The 15,562-nt window shown below is 38.5% G+C and overlaps 1 protein-coding gene across 2 annotated transcripts in view; it reads left to right on the top strand.

Moving 5' to 3' along the window:
* Nucleotides 1–15,562, top strand: part of Rttn (rotatin) — a 136,029-nt gene that overhangs the window by 15,753 nt on the left and 104,714 nt on the right. Inside the window, exons 10-11 of one of the 2 annotated variants that reach the window (XM_075968106.1) lie at nucleotides 402–517; nucleotides 6,163–6,333. In XM_075968106.1, the coding sequence (XP_075824221.1) occupies nucleotides 402–517; nucleotides 6,163–6,333 (287 nt within the window). Of the gene's footprint in view, nucleotides 1–401; nucleotides 518–1,670; nucleotides 1,742–6,162; nucleotides 6,334–15,562 lie in introns of those variants that run through there. The other variant, XM_075968107.1, reaches the window with a different exon arrangement.

The raw sequence follows: 15,562 nt of genomic DNA, 5'->3' as shown, positions 1-15,562 counted from the left end.
CAGAATTAACTTTCTATGTTACTCTTAGGTATAAAAATACTCATATGTGATAAAACTTAAAGCTTGTGTTGTTAGACAGAAGTGATTAGAATGCATTCTCTAAATTTGCTTGTTTTGTTGCATATAATATGTAACATGGATAGACTCTGAATTTGAAATTGGTTAAATCTGTTTCATGGTATTTTTAGTTATTTCTACTTTTGAGTAACTTTTCCACTTATGAGTCCATTTGGTTTGTTGTATTCAGATTGTGACGTCCTCATTCATCTTGCCATCAGTTTTAGAAATGTCAAAGATGGGGAAATAGGACTTTGGGATCATGCCTAGCTAGGGGGTCCAAAAGATTACCTGAAAATTGACTGACTTTTCCCCCCTTGCCTTTCTCCTGTTTCTATATCTAGGTAGCCGAGAAATGATAATTAGAGTTCTGGAACTACTTGCAGAGGACCTGATGCTCATTGGACAAGCAATTTCACCTGACATCTGGGATGATAGCAGCCTCTTTGCTATAGATGTGGTGAGAATAATCTTCTTTAGGGTATAGTAGGTTTTACTTTCTGGCAAAATACATGATAGGCTTATTTTATATACATCTAAATGAATCTTTTCCTCAGTGATTTGTTTTACATTAATAGAAACAAATCTGTGGAGAACAATAAGAGGCCACTCGGTTATGATGGTTTTCACACAATCCTTCCTTTCTGTAACAGAGAACTATGGTATCTAATTTAAAGATTCACCAGTTGTATTGCTATTTTCTGATTTTAAGTTTTTCTTATACTTTTTCTCATAGAAAGTATTAGTTTATAGCAAGAGCAGAATAATTAACTTAAATTGTTAGAATTTATAAAATAGCTTCAGAATAGCAACATTGCTACCATGGAACAATTCAGATATCTCAGTGTTTTCTAGCAGTTCTTTCTGAGTTAGGGTAAATTTAAACTTTAGGACATACAGTTGAAATATTGTACCTTAAAGTTACTTGGAAGAATTCCTTTTTTTCTTACAATTTTAAGAAAAAAGTTATATTGACTTAGTTTGTTTTCAAAAAAGGTAAAAATATATCTCATAAAAATGTAACTTAGATTTCTCTCCATGAAATTTCTTACATTAATGTCATCGTAATGAATTTTAAAGAAAAGTGTTCGATTTGTCCTAGTGTCTAGAAATACAACAGTGTTCTGTATTATCTTTTACCTTGTGACCTTGTTGAATTTGTTGATCCTCAGAGGCTTTTTCTCTCATTGTTTTGGCTTTGGTAATTTCTTTATGATTTTCTCTCTATAGAATCATACTATTTGTGAATAAACAGTGTTAGGATGTTATCTATGAATAAAGACAGCTTTATTTCTGTTTAGTCAGTTTAGATATTCTTTAATTTCTTTTGTTGCCCCATTGCTCTGGCTACAACATTGAGTGCAATGGGAGTGGATGTGCTGTGCCTTTAAGGACTAGATACAGTCTGAGTTCTCCTGTTTTCATATGTGCTCGTATGAAGTGGGAGGAAGTTCTCTGCATTCCTCAATTTGATGGGTATTTTTTCTCTTCTTTTTTCTTGAACAGATGTGGGATTTTGTCTTAGCTTTCTCAGTGCCTTATATAAACGATCTTTTAAAAAAATAGATATTATTCACTTGTCTTTCGTTTTATTTTTATATTTGAGACACAGTCTTGCTAGATATTCCAGGTTGGCCTTGACCTTGAAGATTTCCTGCTCCAGCCTTCAGTGCTGAGATTATAGGTATGCATCCTCATGCCTGGCTGGATGTTACACTGTGTGTCTTGATTTTTAATGCATTTGTCCTTGTGGAATTACAGTCTGTTCTAACACGTGGCTAAGTTATTTGCAGAGCAGTCTCACTTCACTGAGGCCTATTTAAAGTTTTGCTAGAAAGTGTCTCATAACGTTGAACACTTTTGTCTTCCAATGGACATTTGGCGGTGTCTAGAAACATTTTACGTCTCATACCTGGAGTGGCAGTGCCATCTAATAGACAGAAGCTAGGACAGCTCCTCATATGAAATATGTTTTTAGCTGAAAGTATCAATAGTATCAAGAGCGAAAAACTATAGTCCTAGAGTATCCTCCTTATATAGGTCTAGATTCTACTGGGTCTCCTATTGGATGTCTCCATTGATTTCTAGTGACTTCCATTGGTTGAGACTTGAATTTTTAGTGTCCTATCTACATCTCAGCAGGGACGGGTAGAACTGTGTCTGACTTGAAGACTTCATTCTGTGCAATGTGCTCATGTGCAGTCCTTTGGTTTTAGCTTCTCACCATCTCAGCCTCCACAGCATTTCCATCTTCTCAAATCATTCTGACTGTCAGACTCCATGGTCCCCTCTGTCAATGTTCTTGCTACATTAATTGCTTGTAGGCACTACAGGGCCTTTTCTTTTTGTTTTTCTTTCCTTTGACATGACAGTTTTGTGCTTTTAAGATAAATTGTTTAGTGTTTTGTAAATGTTGGGAATCAAACCCAGAACCTTGAATGTGCTGGTCATGTTCTGTCCACCTAGCTGTAGTCCCAGCCCTTCTGATGACTTAGAGTTACTGAATTTTCTGTTACTCTGCTGACAGAGGTTTCTGTCCCGCCTGGTCCCCCAGCTGTTCAGTCCCAAAGAAACACACAGAGACCTACATCAATTTTAAACTGGTTGGCTTATTAGCTCAGGCTTTCTTATTAACTTAACTCTTACATCTTAAATTAACCCATAATTCTTGTTTGTGTTAGCCACATGGCTTGGTACCTTCTATCAGTGAGTTATTCTCACCTCTGTGTCTAGGTGACAACTACAGACTGAGCCTTTCCTCTTTTTTCTTGACAAGTTAATTATCTCAAGCATTAGCATCAGAAATCTAATTAATATGCAAGTGTTCATTATGTAAATAGCTGCATTATGTGTATTTTACTTGTGTCTTTATGTTCTGACTTCTATTCCCAAGGATTACTAACAGTCCATTTTCCAACAGCCCAAACAAATCTTAATTAAGTATAGACAGACATAATCACAGCAATGCTGTGGGACAATGGTCTTGTACCATGTAAAGATTTGTCACTTCTATTGGTTTAATAAAATACTGATTGGCCAGTAGCCAGGACAGCCAGAGTGTAGTGATAGGAGCAGCGGGGCTGCGTCCCCAACACCCCAGCCACCTGCTAGCTTATGCCCCAAAATAACAACACACAAATTGTTTCATTTAAACACTGCTTGGCCCTTTAGCTCTAGCCCTTACTGGCTAATTCTGATATCCCGATCAACCCATGTCTAATAATCTGTGAGCACCGGTCTTACCGGGAAGATTCTAGCCTACGTCCATCCTGGGTCGGAGCTTCATCGCGTGTGTCTGCCCGGGAGCGGGGCATGGCGTCTCTTCTGAGGCGTCTCCTCCCGAGAGGAGAGCTGTGGAGTCTGAGCTCACTTCCTCTTCCTCCCAGCAGTCTGTTCTGTTTACTCCTCCCACCTATGTTTTAACCTATGAGGGCCAGCAAAGCAATTTCTTTATTTTTTTTAACCAATGACCTTCCTCCATCAGCCAGAGTATGAGAACTCTGGGAAGAGGCAGTTTTGGCACTGCCTGCTCTTACAAAGGTCCTGAATTTAATTCCCAGCAACCACATGGTGGCTCACAGCCATCTGTAATGAGATCTGGTGCCTTCTTAAGGAAGAGACCTAATCAGTTGTCCTCATCAACTTAGACTATGAAACCAATATTGACAGGTTCAACAGAACCGCCATATAGGGGCTGCCCATGCATGTGCCAGCATTGCCAGGGCATAAATTTCATTCATTCATTCAGCCCAGTTGCTTTGGGTTTCAAGTAAGTGTGTGTGATAGCAATGGCGGTCTTTGCATGATGTTAATCTGCATACCTCATCGCCAGAAAGCAAAAAGAAAGGGAAAGAGGTAAAGGGTCCTTCAGCCCTCTTCAAATAAAAACCTCCAGGGACTTAAGGATATTCCAACGGGGCTCTGCCTCTTGGTAGCATCACCCTGGAGACCAAGCCTTTAGCCCTTAGATATTGGAGGCCATTAAACTCCTAAATATAACAGCACTGTGTATATAAATATCTATTGTGTTTTTTTTAAATGATACATATGCGTCTTGAAAAGATAAATAAGTGACATATAGGTCTAATATGTTTTTAAACTTTTCAATTTATGATTATAGCTTCTGTTTTTGAGACAGAGTCTCATGTATCCTAGGCTGGCTTCCCTACTTGCTGTGTAGTGGAAATGATGCTGACCTTGTGGTCCTCTTGTCTCCACTTCCCAAATGCTGGGATTACAAGCATGAGATACCTTTCCAAAGCACTAAATTTAGAGCTTTCTGCATGTTGAACAATCATACAACCAACTGAACTACATCTCTGGTACCTTATAAAATAATTCTTTAAATTTTTTTTCTTTAAAAGTTATGCTCCTTCATAGTCCTTTTTTTAAAAAGTAGATTTTTTTTCACATATTGAAGGTTTTCGGCAAGTGATTTTATCCTTAGAAATGTGAGGAATGGATTATCAGTTTTTTCTTAAATTAGCTTGAAGATTCTTGGCCAGAACATTCATCTGTGAAAGTTAGTCATTCACTTTCACTTCTGGTTACTGATCTTTTGTTACTCAATGAATTTTTTTTTTTAACTTTAAAGGTTAAATCTGTCATACAAATACCAGTTGGTACATAAGAAATGCTAAGGTTAAATATTAGTACTTGAAAGTATACGTGGTTTATTTAAGAATTAATACCTTCTTGATAAAAGCTATTTTATTCATTGTTATATTAAAAGAAGAAAAAACCTGAAATTTCTTTTTGTTCCTACTTTGGCCAAATTTAATATAAAAGATAGAATATTGTTGTTAAGTCATTAAAGGGGTAACAAAACGTACTGTTATCAATTTAGAGATTAAGTATTTAAGGATATATAATCATATTTCAAGATAATTCTAAATAGTTCAGTCGTGTCTAACATTCTTTATGTACAGTATAATGAATCTTCCCTAGAATTGAATACTTTTATTCATTTGAAATAAATAGAGAAAATCATTTTTGTTAAAACAAAAAAATTATTGCTAAGCACTTGCTAAAATTATTGCTAAGCACTTACTAAAATTAGATTTGTACCTCGTTCTACTTTGCATATAAAAATCAAGTCTACATTTTCCCTTCTATACATGACAATTTGGTCAAGGAGCTGGGAGCTATGCCTTTCTTTCAGGTAACATCCAGCTCCTCCTGTTGTCCTTCATTTTCATTTCATTGCAATCTCTGTCACTGCCATTGTAGCTTCCTGGCAAACAGTCTTTCATGTCTCATTGCTTTTAAATTCCCAAGTAGTTTGTAGTGAGTGTCCAGTGTCCTTAGTTCACAGGTGGTTTTCTGTGCACTGCGTTGGGGATAAGATTTCCAGTGTTCTGTCACTGTTCTGCTGTACTGGCTCATGGAAGCTGTCTGTTAGGAACGCAGGTAGTTAGGGATTATATCAAGTATACATAGAATATATTTTGGTCTATATTGTCATAACTTGGCAAGTCAGTTTATTTATGCTTTATGATTTTCTTTATGTTATATGTACCTTTCAATATAAAAGATACAGTGTTCTGGTTAAGTGGTAAGTTACATGGAAATTCATAATGGTAAAATATTTTCCTCTTGAAATAACATTATTACTTGAGAAGAAAGTTGATGTAATTTGACCTTTTTTTTTAGTTGGCTTCTGCTTTATTATTATTTAATAATATTTGAATCCATTTGAGAATATGTCTGTCAAATTACTTCCTCTACTCCCATTATATTTGCCACTGTATTCAGCACATATTCAGACACACATTTGAAGCAAGGTTCATATGTTTGTGTGCTCCATTTTGGAAAACTAGGCAGTGGAAATGGGAGAAGTTTTTCTGTATTTTGTTGTTTTTGTCATCATTAGTTAGGCTTTTTCATTTAGTACTGAAGAACTGGTGACTTTCTTTACAATGTCAATGCATTTGTCATTTCTTTTTCCTTTTTTTATCATCTGATGTTGGTTGTTTTTGTTGAGTGGCATAAGTTTCTGTGTCGGATTATTAATAGCATTTTAACAATTTCTTCTCAATGACATTTGTATATTTATATGCAAAGTTGATTGTTTTGTTTAGTTTTGTCTTATTTGAATGTTTTCAGAAAGAGAAACTGTTTCAAGTATTAGGTTCCCTTGGAGAAACCATCTGTTACCGTAAAACCAGCTTCAGCCTGGAGCGAACCGAGGCTCTGCTAGTGCACCACAGGATGGCTTTCGTCAGCATTGCTCTGCTCTCTGTTCGGCTCCTGCAAACTCTCCTCCCTGTTGAAAAGGTGAGGAACATACAGCTGGGTGTTTGCACTGAAAATTGTAAAGAAGTGGCTATTTAATGGTGTGAAGGTGGTCTGTTGTAGAATATTTTCAAAATATACAAGGTATAGTACCATATCCTGCCTGATTTGACCCTGGGAACCTGACTAGGGTGATGAGAGAATGAAAATGGACAGACACACAGACCCAAGAAAAGCTTGGATCATGTAGGTCATGTGCTCTGATGGAGACACACCATCACCTGCAGCATCCCAGACACTCAGTGTATTTAATTTATACATCTGAATCAAGGAGTTGGGTTTATTGTATGCAGGTGAACAAGGAGGTAAGTTTAGCTAATCTTGCTAGGAGATCACTGTCTTAGTTACTCTTCTGTTGTTGTGAAGAGACATCATGGATAAGGTTGCTTATACAAGAAGACATCTAATTGGATCCTTGCTTACAGTTTTAGAAGGTGAGTCCATGACTATAATGTCAGGGAGCAAAGCAGGAAGGCAGGTAGGCATGGCAATGGGGCTGTAGCTGGGATCCACCAGTAGCAGGAGAGAGAGAGACAGAGACACAGACAGAGAGACACACAGACACAGAGAGAGAGAGACAGAGAGAGAGAGAGACTGAATTGTGCACGCGCGGCATTTTGACACCTCACACCCTAATCTCAAGGACACAATTCCCACAAGGCCATCCCTTAATTTTAAAACAGTCCACCAACTGGGAGCTAAACAATTAAATATATGAGCCAATGAGGACCATTTTCATTCATACCACCACAGTCTCTGTAGGGGAGGAGTCTCAGCTTATAGTCATAGCAAAGGAGGAAGCTATGCTTGATATTTTATGTACCCAGTGCACACTGACCAGAGGAAGGCTCTGCCCATGTCGGTAATGCACATTCACTCAGGAAGTTATCTGCCCCTTCCACCTTTACCCAAGGCTTCTTCTATTCCTCACGGATAATTATGGGATCCCTGGTTATTGGGTATCCTCTGCCGATGCAATAAGTCAGATCAGGCCAAATTAAAAGTCCAGGTGTAATGAGCAAAGCAACTCCAGAATGGTCTTGGGGGAAAGGAGAAACCACATGACCTTTTCTTAGGAGGTCATTTAAATATCCTGTAGGTATGGTCTTGAGCATCTCTGTGGGCTTTCTGAGACTGGGCAGGGTTTGGAGTGGTTCCCTCCACCTCCAAGGCATAGGTCCACTTGAACATCCCAGACTCCTTCAGTATGTGGGTGCCAGTTCAAGTCTGGCTACTTCCTGCTTGCATGGGATGACTTGGGGAGGGGGACTAGGGAGTTGGTGGACTCAAGCTTAGTGGGTGGAGAAACATTCGGTTAGCTGCCATCCTGGAGACCTCAGGCATCTGTTCCTTGAGGGAGTGGAGAGTCAGGTTGCTAAGAGAAAAAATAGGTAATTAACACTGGCCCTATGAACAGGGCTAGCCGGGGGAAGAGTGAAGACTGCCAGAGAGAATGGAATAGAGATGTGCCTTGGTTGTACAGAAGAGACAAGGGTGAATGAGCCAGACAAAAGAGCAGATACGCCCTTGAGTCTGGAGAGGTGGTACCTCCACTGATGTCTCAGGAGCTTGGGGGGATGGCGTGCCACATTAGGGGATTATGCTTTCTTCAGGAGTACTTGAGCCATTGCACCTGCTGTTTCTCTGTCCATCCTGTAAGGGTGTCAAGAATTTAAAGAAAACAGAGCTTTTTTGAGTGGGCATGTGGATGAAATCAACCTGTTAGTTCTCAGCAGGTTGGTGTCCTCAAAACTGGTGTGCAGGGGCTGCCATATCTGGAAGGCCACCTGTTGTTGGAAGGAGACCACTTGTTTGTTCCCCAGCCACCCGGATTCCATAAAATAAACACATAGAAACTATATTAATTAAATCACTGCTTGGCCCATTAGCTCTCACTTCTTATTGGCTAATACTTATATCTTAATTTAACCCATTTCCATTAATCTGTGCAACACCATGGGGTCATGGCCAACCAGCAAAGTTTCAGCACATCTGTCTTCAGCAACCCCATGGCTTCCCCTGACTCTGCCTCCTTTCTCCCAAGATTCAGGGTAGTTTTTCCCTGCTATCTCTGTTCCTCTATAGCTCTGCTATAGGCCCAAAGCAGTTCTTTATTTATCAATGGTAATCACAGCATACAGAGGGGAATCCCACATCAACCTGTGGGTTGACCTTGGTACAAGTCTGGCAGGAGGAGTGGACCTGTCTAGAGACTGACCCCCCCAGGCCAGATTCCTTGATACAGTAGCAGGAACATGCAGGTGTCTATAAAACAGCTGAAACAGATTTGTATCTTGATGTCATAGCAAAAGGCTATGGCTTTGGGTATAAAAGGTATGAACATTTTTAGAAGACAAACGAGGAAATTTACTGAAAAAAGAAGTTGAACAAGTGAAGGAGGAGAAGAGAATTCAACATGTCTGCAGGGTTCCATACACTCTCTATTGCTAACCTATTCTGTATTTGGTTGTTTTTTACTCTTTTGGCTCTTTGCTCTTTTGGGAGGCCTGCCAGCCAGCTCCTAAATAAATCACACATGGAGGCTTATTCTTAATTATAAATGTTCGGCCTTGGCTTGCCTTGTTTCTTGTTAGTTTCATCTATCTTTGACCTGAGGGATTTTATCTTTCTCTTATCCTATATGCCTTTTCTTTTCTTATTCTTTATCTGGCTGTATAACAGGGTGACTGGCTCATGAAGTCCTCCCCCTTCCTCTTGTTTCTTCTTCCTCTCCTCCTAGACTTTTCATTCTAATATTCTCTGTGCTTGCCAGCCCCGCCTATCCCTTCTTTTGCCTCGGCATTGGCTGTTAAGCTCTGTTTTAAGACAGGAAAAGTAACCCAGCTTGACATACAGATAAAAGTAACAGACCTTAAAATAATATCCTACAACATTATTCTTAAAAGCTAGGAACAGTAAAATCCACAGAAATTTAAGGACTCTTGAAAACTGTTTGTAGTTATGAGTTTATCCAAAAATTGAGTTTATCAACGTTAAAACTCTGAACCTCTGAATTACATCTAAAACCTGTTTATCCTGTACTATGAAGCTTGTGAATGAGGCAAGCCTTTCTGTGTCTTTACCAGGAAACTTAACTAATGAACTAATGAGCTACCAAGTGGTTGTAGTCTTCGGGGTCAGGGGAGAGCTATTAAACTGGTAAGGCTATCGGTACCCTAGTCATCAAACCCCATCAGACCCGAGAAGGGTAAATTTTACCCGAGGGAGCAGAAGTGAGCAGCTTTGCAGCTCCCTAGGGCAGCTCTCCCAGGTCTCTCTGTGGCCGTCAGGCACTATCAGTCTTTAGCTGTCAAGCCCAGGAGATCTGACAGATTTTTCTGTGGAGCAGGAATTTGGGGAGAGTGGCCTAACCTTTCTTGGATTTTTTTTATTGTTCTCAGTCTGGACAGGGTCTTGACAGTAGTTTAAAGTACAAAGCAGTTTTTTGCTGTGTGGATGGAAGTTCTTCTGCGGCCATGTATCTTCTTGGAGCAGAGATAGGATGCTGCCTGTAGCTGGCATCTCTCTATCATGAGAACCTTTTTTATTAAAATGCCACATTCTCAGATCTCTGAAGTGTTTGAGGATCAGAGGACCAAAATCTGTTAGCTGTACCTAAATTAGATAAATGTTAGGCTTAACTAAAGCTAAATCTGAACATATCAAAGAAGTTGATCCTTTATGAGGTAATTAATGGTTAACTTGTATGTCTTTAGTAGTTTAGCAAATTAGCTACAGCTTGCCAATGTTAGTAAAAGTAAGAAGGCTAGACATATATTTTTAAATTGGTCTTTGTTAACTTGAATAGACCTTAGTAAGGGAAACCCTTTGTCAGTTTGTTTATGCATGGTAAAATAGGAATATCTCAGATTCTAGTGTTCAGCTGTGATCCTCAAACATAGACCATAATCATAATCTGTGGAAGACAAAACCAAGTTTTAACATTATTGTAAAATCTGATTGTCAACAAGTCACATCCCTGTACATGGATGTATAGAGGTGTAGCTTTGATACTTTAGTAAACCATCATTTTAAACCTTAGATTTCATAAACCTTGTTTTTAGGACAGGACAGGAATTATACAGAAATCTGTCCTAATCAAAGATAACGTGGAAACCTAATGTCTACTGGTGGACCCATTTCCACGTGCTCACCTTTATCTAAGATGGCAACGAAGTCATATGTCCTCTATCTAAGATGGCTATGAGGTCATATGACCTCTTTCTTTTTCATCCTTACTCAATATGGCAAATGCCCACGTGGAGTTTTCTAGAATAGTTTAAATTTGGAGTTACTAGTTTTTAACTTTTGTTACAGATTTTTAACCATTCATAATTTTCTTAGCTGTTTTTCATTAAAATAAGGTAGACCAGCATAAATAAACTTTCTCTGTCATCACATCCAGATTCAGCAAAGCCCATGTGCAAATTCTGAGTCTGGGCAGCTATGTGTCATAATCAGCTGAGCTATAACCAAGACATACAGAACATACAATCCCAGACATCCAAGACTTGTTAAAACAAGTATGTAGTGACCACATGATTCATACATATTTAATCCATGCATACAAACTAGACAGGATTTTTTTTAACAGACAGAAAAACAAGTTGCAGGACTGCAGGTAGAAACAGAGACCACACACTGGGTCTGCAGTCTGTCTGTAAGGTGAAAGAAAGCCAGGAAGTAGCAGAACCTGCAGGCTACAAGAGCCAGAGCAGGCAGGAGCAAACGAGGGTGGATCTGTTAAGGGTAGATGGGCAGGGAGAATCATAGCATGGCACTATGGTAGTGAGAGAGCAAAGTCAAAGGGACCTTGCCAGGGTGTGCCAGTAAGAAAGCAGCGGCTGTGGTCAGAGATGCAGACAGAGAACTGGGGAGGAGATGCAAGGCAAAGCTCCTAATCCTCGCCGCCGAGGGATTTAGATAAATTTCCGTAGGAGACTGCAGGGTGTCTGGGGACTCAAACTGGACTTGCAAGTACCCATTCACAAGTCTTTGCTGGGTCCAGAGGGAAACTGCCTCCAGTTCTGTAATCCCACGACTGGGAGCCGGATGTGGGATTGCTTGTGTGCAGGACGCCTCTCTCACAGGAGAACCCCAGGGGGCCTGAGATGCCTGGCACTGCTGTGGCTTGGCAAGCAATCTGGAGGTCGGAAGAGGTTTTTTTTTTTTCTTTTTTTTTAATTTATTTATTTATTAAAGATTTCTGTCTCTTCCCCGCCACCGCCTCCCATTTCCCTCCCCCTCCCCCAATTAAGTCTCCCCCCAACCTGAAAAGCAATCAGGGTTCCCTGTCCTGTGGGAAGTCCAAGGAACCCCCACCTCCATCCAGGTCTAGTAAGTTGAGCATCCAACCTGCCTAGGCTCCCAAAAAGCCAGTGCGTGCAGTAGGATCAGAAACCCATTGCCATTGTTCTTGAGTTCTCAGTAGTCCTCATTGTCCGCTATGTTCAGAGAGTCCGGTTTTATCCCAGGCTTTTCCAGACCCAGGCCAGCTGGCCTTGGTGAGTTCCCAATAGAACATCCCCATTGTTTCAGTGTGTGGGTGCACCCCTCGCGGTCCTGAGTTTCATGCTCGTGCTCTCTCTCCTTCTGCTCCTGATTTGGACCTTGAGATTTCAGTCCTGTGCTCCAATTTGGGTCTCTGTCTCTGTCTCCTTCAATACCACTCTTGGGAATATACCCAAGAGAGGCCTTATCATACAACAAAAGTATATGCTCTACAATGTTCATAGCAGCATTGTTTGTGATAGCCAGAACCTGGAAGCAACCTAGATGCCCTTCAATGGAAGAATGGATGAAGAAAGTATGGAATTTATACATATTAGAGTACTACTCAGCAATAAAAAACAAGGACTTCATGAATTTTGCATACAAATGGATGGAAATAGAAAACACTATCCTGAGTGAGGTAAGCCAGACCCAAAAAGAGGAACATGGGATGTACTCACTCATATTTGGTTTCTAGCCATAAACCAAGGACATTGAGCTTATAATTAGTGATCCTAGAGAAGCTAAATAAGGAGAACCCAAAGAAAAACATATAGGCATCCTCCTGAATATTAACCTTCAGCAAGCGATGAAAGGAGACAGAGACAGAGACCCAAATCGGAAGAGGTTTTGGACCTCCTACAGGCACGTGTTTTCAGAAAAGACTCAACTCTACCCAGGTTCAGCACCAAGTTTAGCCACCTGGCTTGGTACCTTTTCTCAGTAAGACATTCTCATCTTATTTTCTTTATACCTGGCTTTCCTCTTTCTTTAGTCTGATTACCCATCCTATACTAATTGCCTGGCTACAGCCAATCAGCATTTTATTAACCTAATACGAGTGCCAAATCTTTATAGTATACAAGAGCATTATCCCACAGCAGGTACCCACATAGCATTTGTGCTTACATTACAGACACACATCAATAAAAATAAACTCTGATAAAGCCTAATTGTTTAACTCATATGGTTAATATTTGATATTTGGTTCTTTGTTTTAGTATCTAAGCTATATTGATGCTTTGAGCTAATTATATGAATTCAAGTGTTAGTTTGTTTTTTGGCAGTTCATGTGATTGACATAATCTCTTACAGAGATGCTTTTCCACCTTTGATATTAAACTTTTGTTCTCGTTTTTAGTACTTTCTTAAAATCTACTTTTCTATTTTACTTAATCCTTTCTTTTAAAAAACTTGGTCTTTTTATTTGGGATATAAAATAATCTCTTGGAGAATATTTTAATATATAAATAAGAACAAAAATTTACTTATGATTTCATATTAATTTATGTTTTTTCTCTTTTCATTTACTGTCAAATGAGAGTATTATAAAAATTATACTTTTATGATTCCATTTTCTCTCTAATACACATTTCTATGTAATTAGGCACTTCATAAATTTTAATGGATACTAGTATTTTACCATAAAAATGTTCCATAATTTATAATGGCATTCTTTTCAAAATTAAATTTAGGATTTTTTTTAATGTTGTAAGGAGTAGCATTATGCCAAATGTATTTACTCATATTTTGGGTTAAGTCTGTATTGTATTACTAGATGAAATTGAGCATCTAAAACATGTTTCATTATAGGTATATTAAAAAATCTTGTAGTTCTGCAAGTTTTATCATTTTTACTGGAGAATAGATAAAAAATAGTACATGGAAAATATAATTGTGACTCAATTATTTGTGGGAAAATTAAAAAGAAGTACTTTTAAGAAGTGAAAAAGTTGAAAGTGCCTTGAGCCAGTATTTCTTCTATTCATGGCTAAACACTGCTTCTGAAACAACGAAGTGTGATAGCTTAATTAGACCATTTAAAATTAAATTTTTTAGGGATTAAAAACCCATTTTTTTTTTATAAAAGCTTTGTTTTTAGGTAACTTTTTGTTATAGTGCTATCGTGTTCAAACAAAATAGCTGAATGCATTTCAGCCTATTGACCACCTTCTTGAATAGACAATGTTACCAGCTCACCACACCAGAAATTACCACATCTAAAAGGACTGTGGACCTCCTCCAGGAAGGACTTCTCTCTGCTACCAGTTTGTTGCTTTGAAGGTCATGCCACAAAGCTGTGAAATCTTGCTCAGCTTCTAGTCTTTGGGCTTTATCACTCACTTTTGCTCCTTATTGAAGCAACTTGTTAATTTTTATTGCAAAATAAAATATTTCATGCATATTAAATGGATTTTCATAGGCACAAATATAGTTTACAAATCTTATTGACTACGTATGTTTTATCTGTTTTTAAACACTTACTTGTTATTTACTGTGTGTGTGTCTGTGGGTACATGTGCCACAATAAGTCACAGTGCTACTTGTGGAAATTGGCTCTCCTCTACAGTGTAGGCCCCATACACTCAAGCATAGTGGCAGGTGCCTTTAAATACTGAGCCATCTTAGTGGCCCTGATTTGATACACACACACACACACACACACACACACACACTCATTTATATATTTTTTTTATTTTTTTTAAAAGAAAACAACTATCTTTTTTTATTATACATACCAATACAAGTTCCTACACCCTCCCTCCCTCCCATTCCCTGCACACACCCTCCCACTCCATCCCCATCCAGTCCTCAGAGTAAGAGTGTGAATTTAAGACTAAAACTGCATTTGCCTTAGCTTGTACAGCGGATTGCATGGGAAGTGCAAGGCCTAGTGAGGTGGTTCCTTGTTCAGGACAGGCTATACTCAAAACAGGCTAAGCACAGAGTAGGATTGCAGGTTAAGTTCACAGTCATAACTGATCTCAGGGTACATTATTAACTAAATAATGTCTAGCAATGTCTAGAATAGTTTAGTTTCCTTGAAGTCAAGGGACATTTTCAGAAACATATATTACCCCAGAATGCATAGGAAAAATGATGCCAGCTAGAGAACTACCCCTGTGTCTTTTCAGTGTCCTTTGTTACTAACCGTTCTTAGTTGTGTTCCTGGAAGTTTGGAGAATATAGGTTCAATTCTATTTTCTAGTAATTCTTAATACTCATAATATACTTCCAGGTCATCTTGGAAAAAATAAAATTTTACATTTAAAACATGCATTTGGATTTGTGAAAAATTAAAATATAGAATCCTAGTAGAGACCTTGGCCCTTATTAGCTATATAGTTGTGATTCTTAAAGCCATCTACTTGTTTAAACTCCTCAGATTAATGTTTCTAGACAAGACCTATCAATTATCTGAACTGCATGTGTGTGCATGTATAGATTGTGTGTGCATGTACAGTGTGTGTATAATATGCCGTGTCCTTTTTTTGTTGAACATAGATATTTTTCATTGTTTTTCTGAAGATAAATCAGTGTCTATAATTTTTGATAGTACATTTGTGTTTTTAACTTACAGCTTCATTAGATCAGTTTTAGACACTGCAGGAAATTGTAATGAATATTATTTACTTATATTTCTTTAATTAACTACTTTAAAATGGCATCTAAACAGAAATCCTCTTCCATTACTCCTCATGTCTCCATTGTACATAAATGTGAAGTTTTGCTGCCCTCTACCTGTGAGGAGTCACCAACAACTGGAGGAGAATTTGAGCCCTGGAAATTGTCATGTTCACAGAGGTTTTCTTTTGAAATTGATATGTAAATAACTTTGAAGAGTATTCATATGTGGTTAAAATGTTGGTTATCTTGTGAAAAATATTTTAGTTGTATGTGTGTATATGTATGTGTGTGTGTGTGTGGGGGGGGGGGGCTT

This window comes from Microtus pennsylvanicus, chromosome 4 (assembly GCF_037038515.1).
Source record: "Microtus pennsylvanicus isolate mMicPen1 chromosome 4, mMicPen1.hap1, whole genome shotgun sequence".
Classification (NCBI taxonomy): domain Eukaryota; kingdom Metazoa; phylum Chordata; class Mammalia; order Rodentia; family Cricetidae; genus Microtus; species Microtus pennsylvanicus.
Note: the sequence above shows the minus strand (reverse complement) of the source record. Positions and strands in the feature narration are given on the sequence as shown.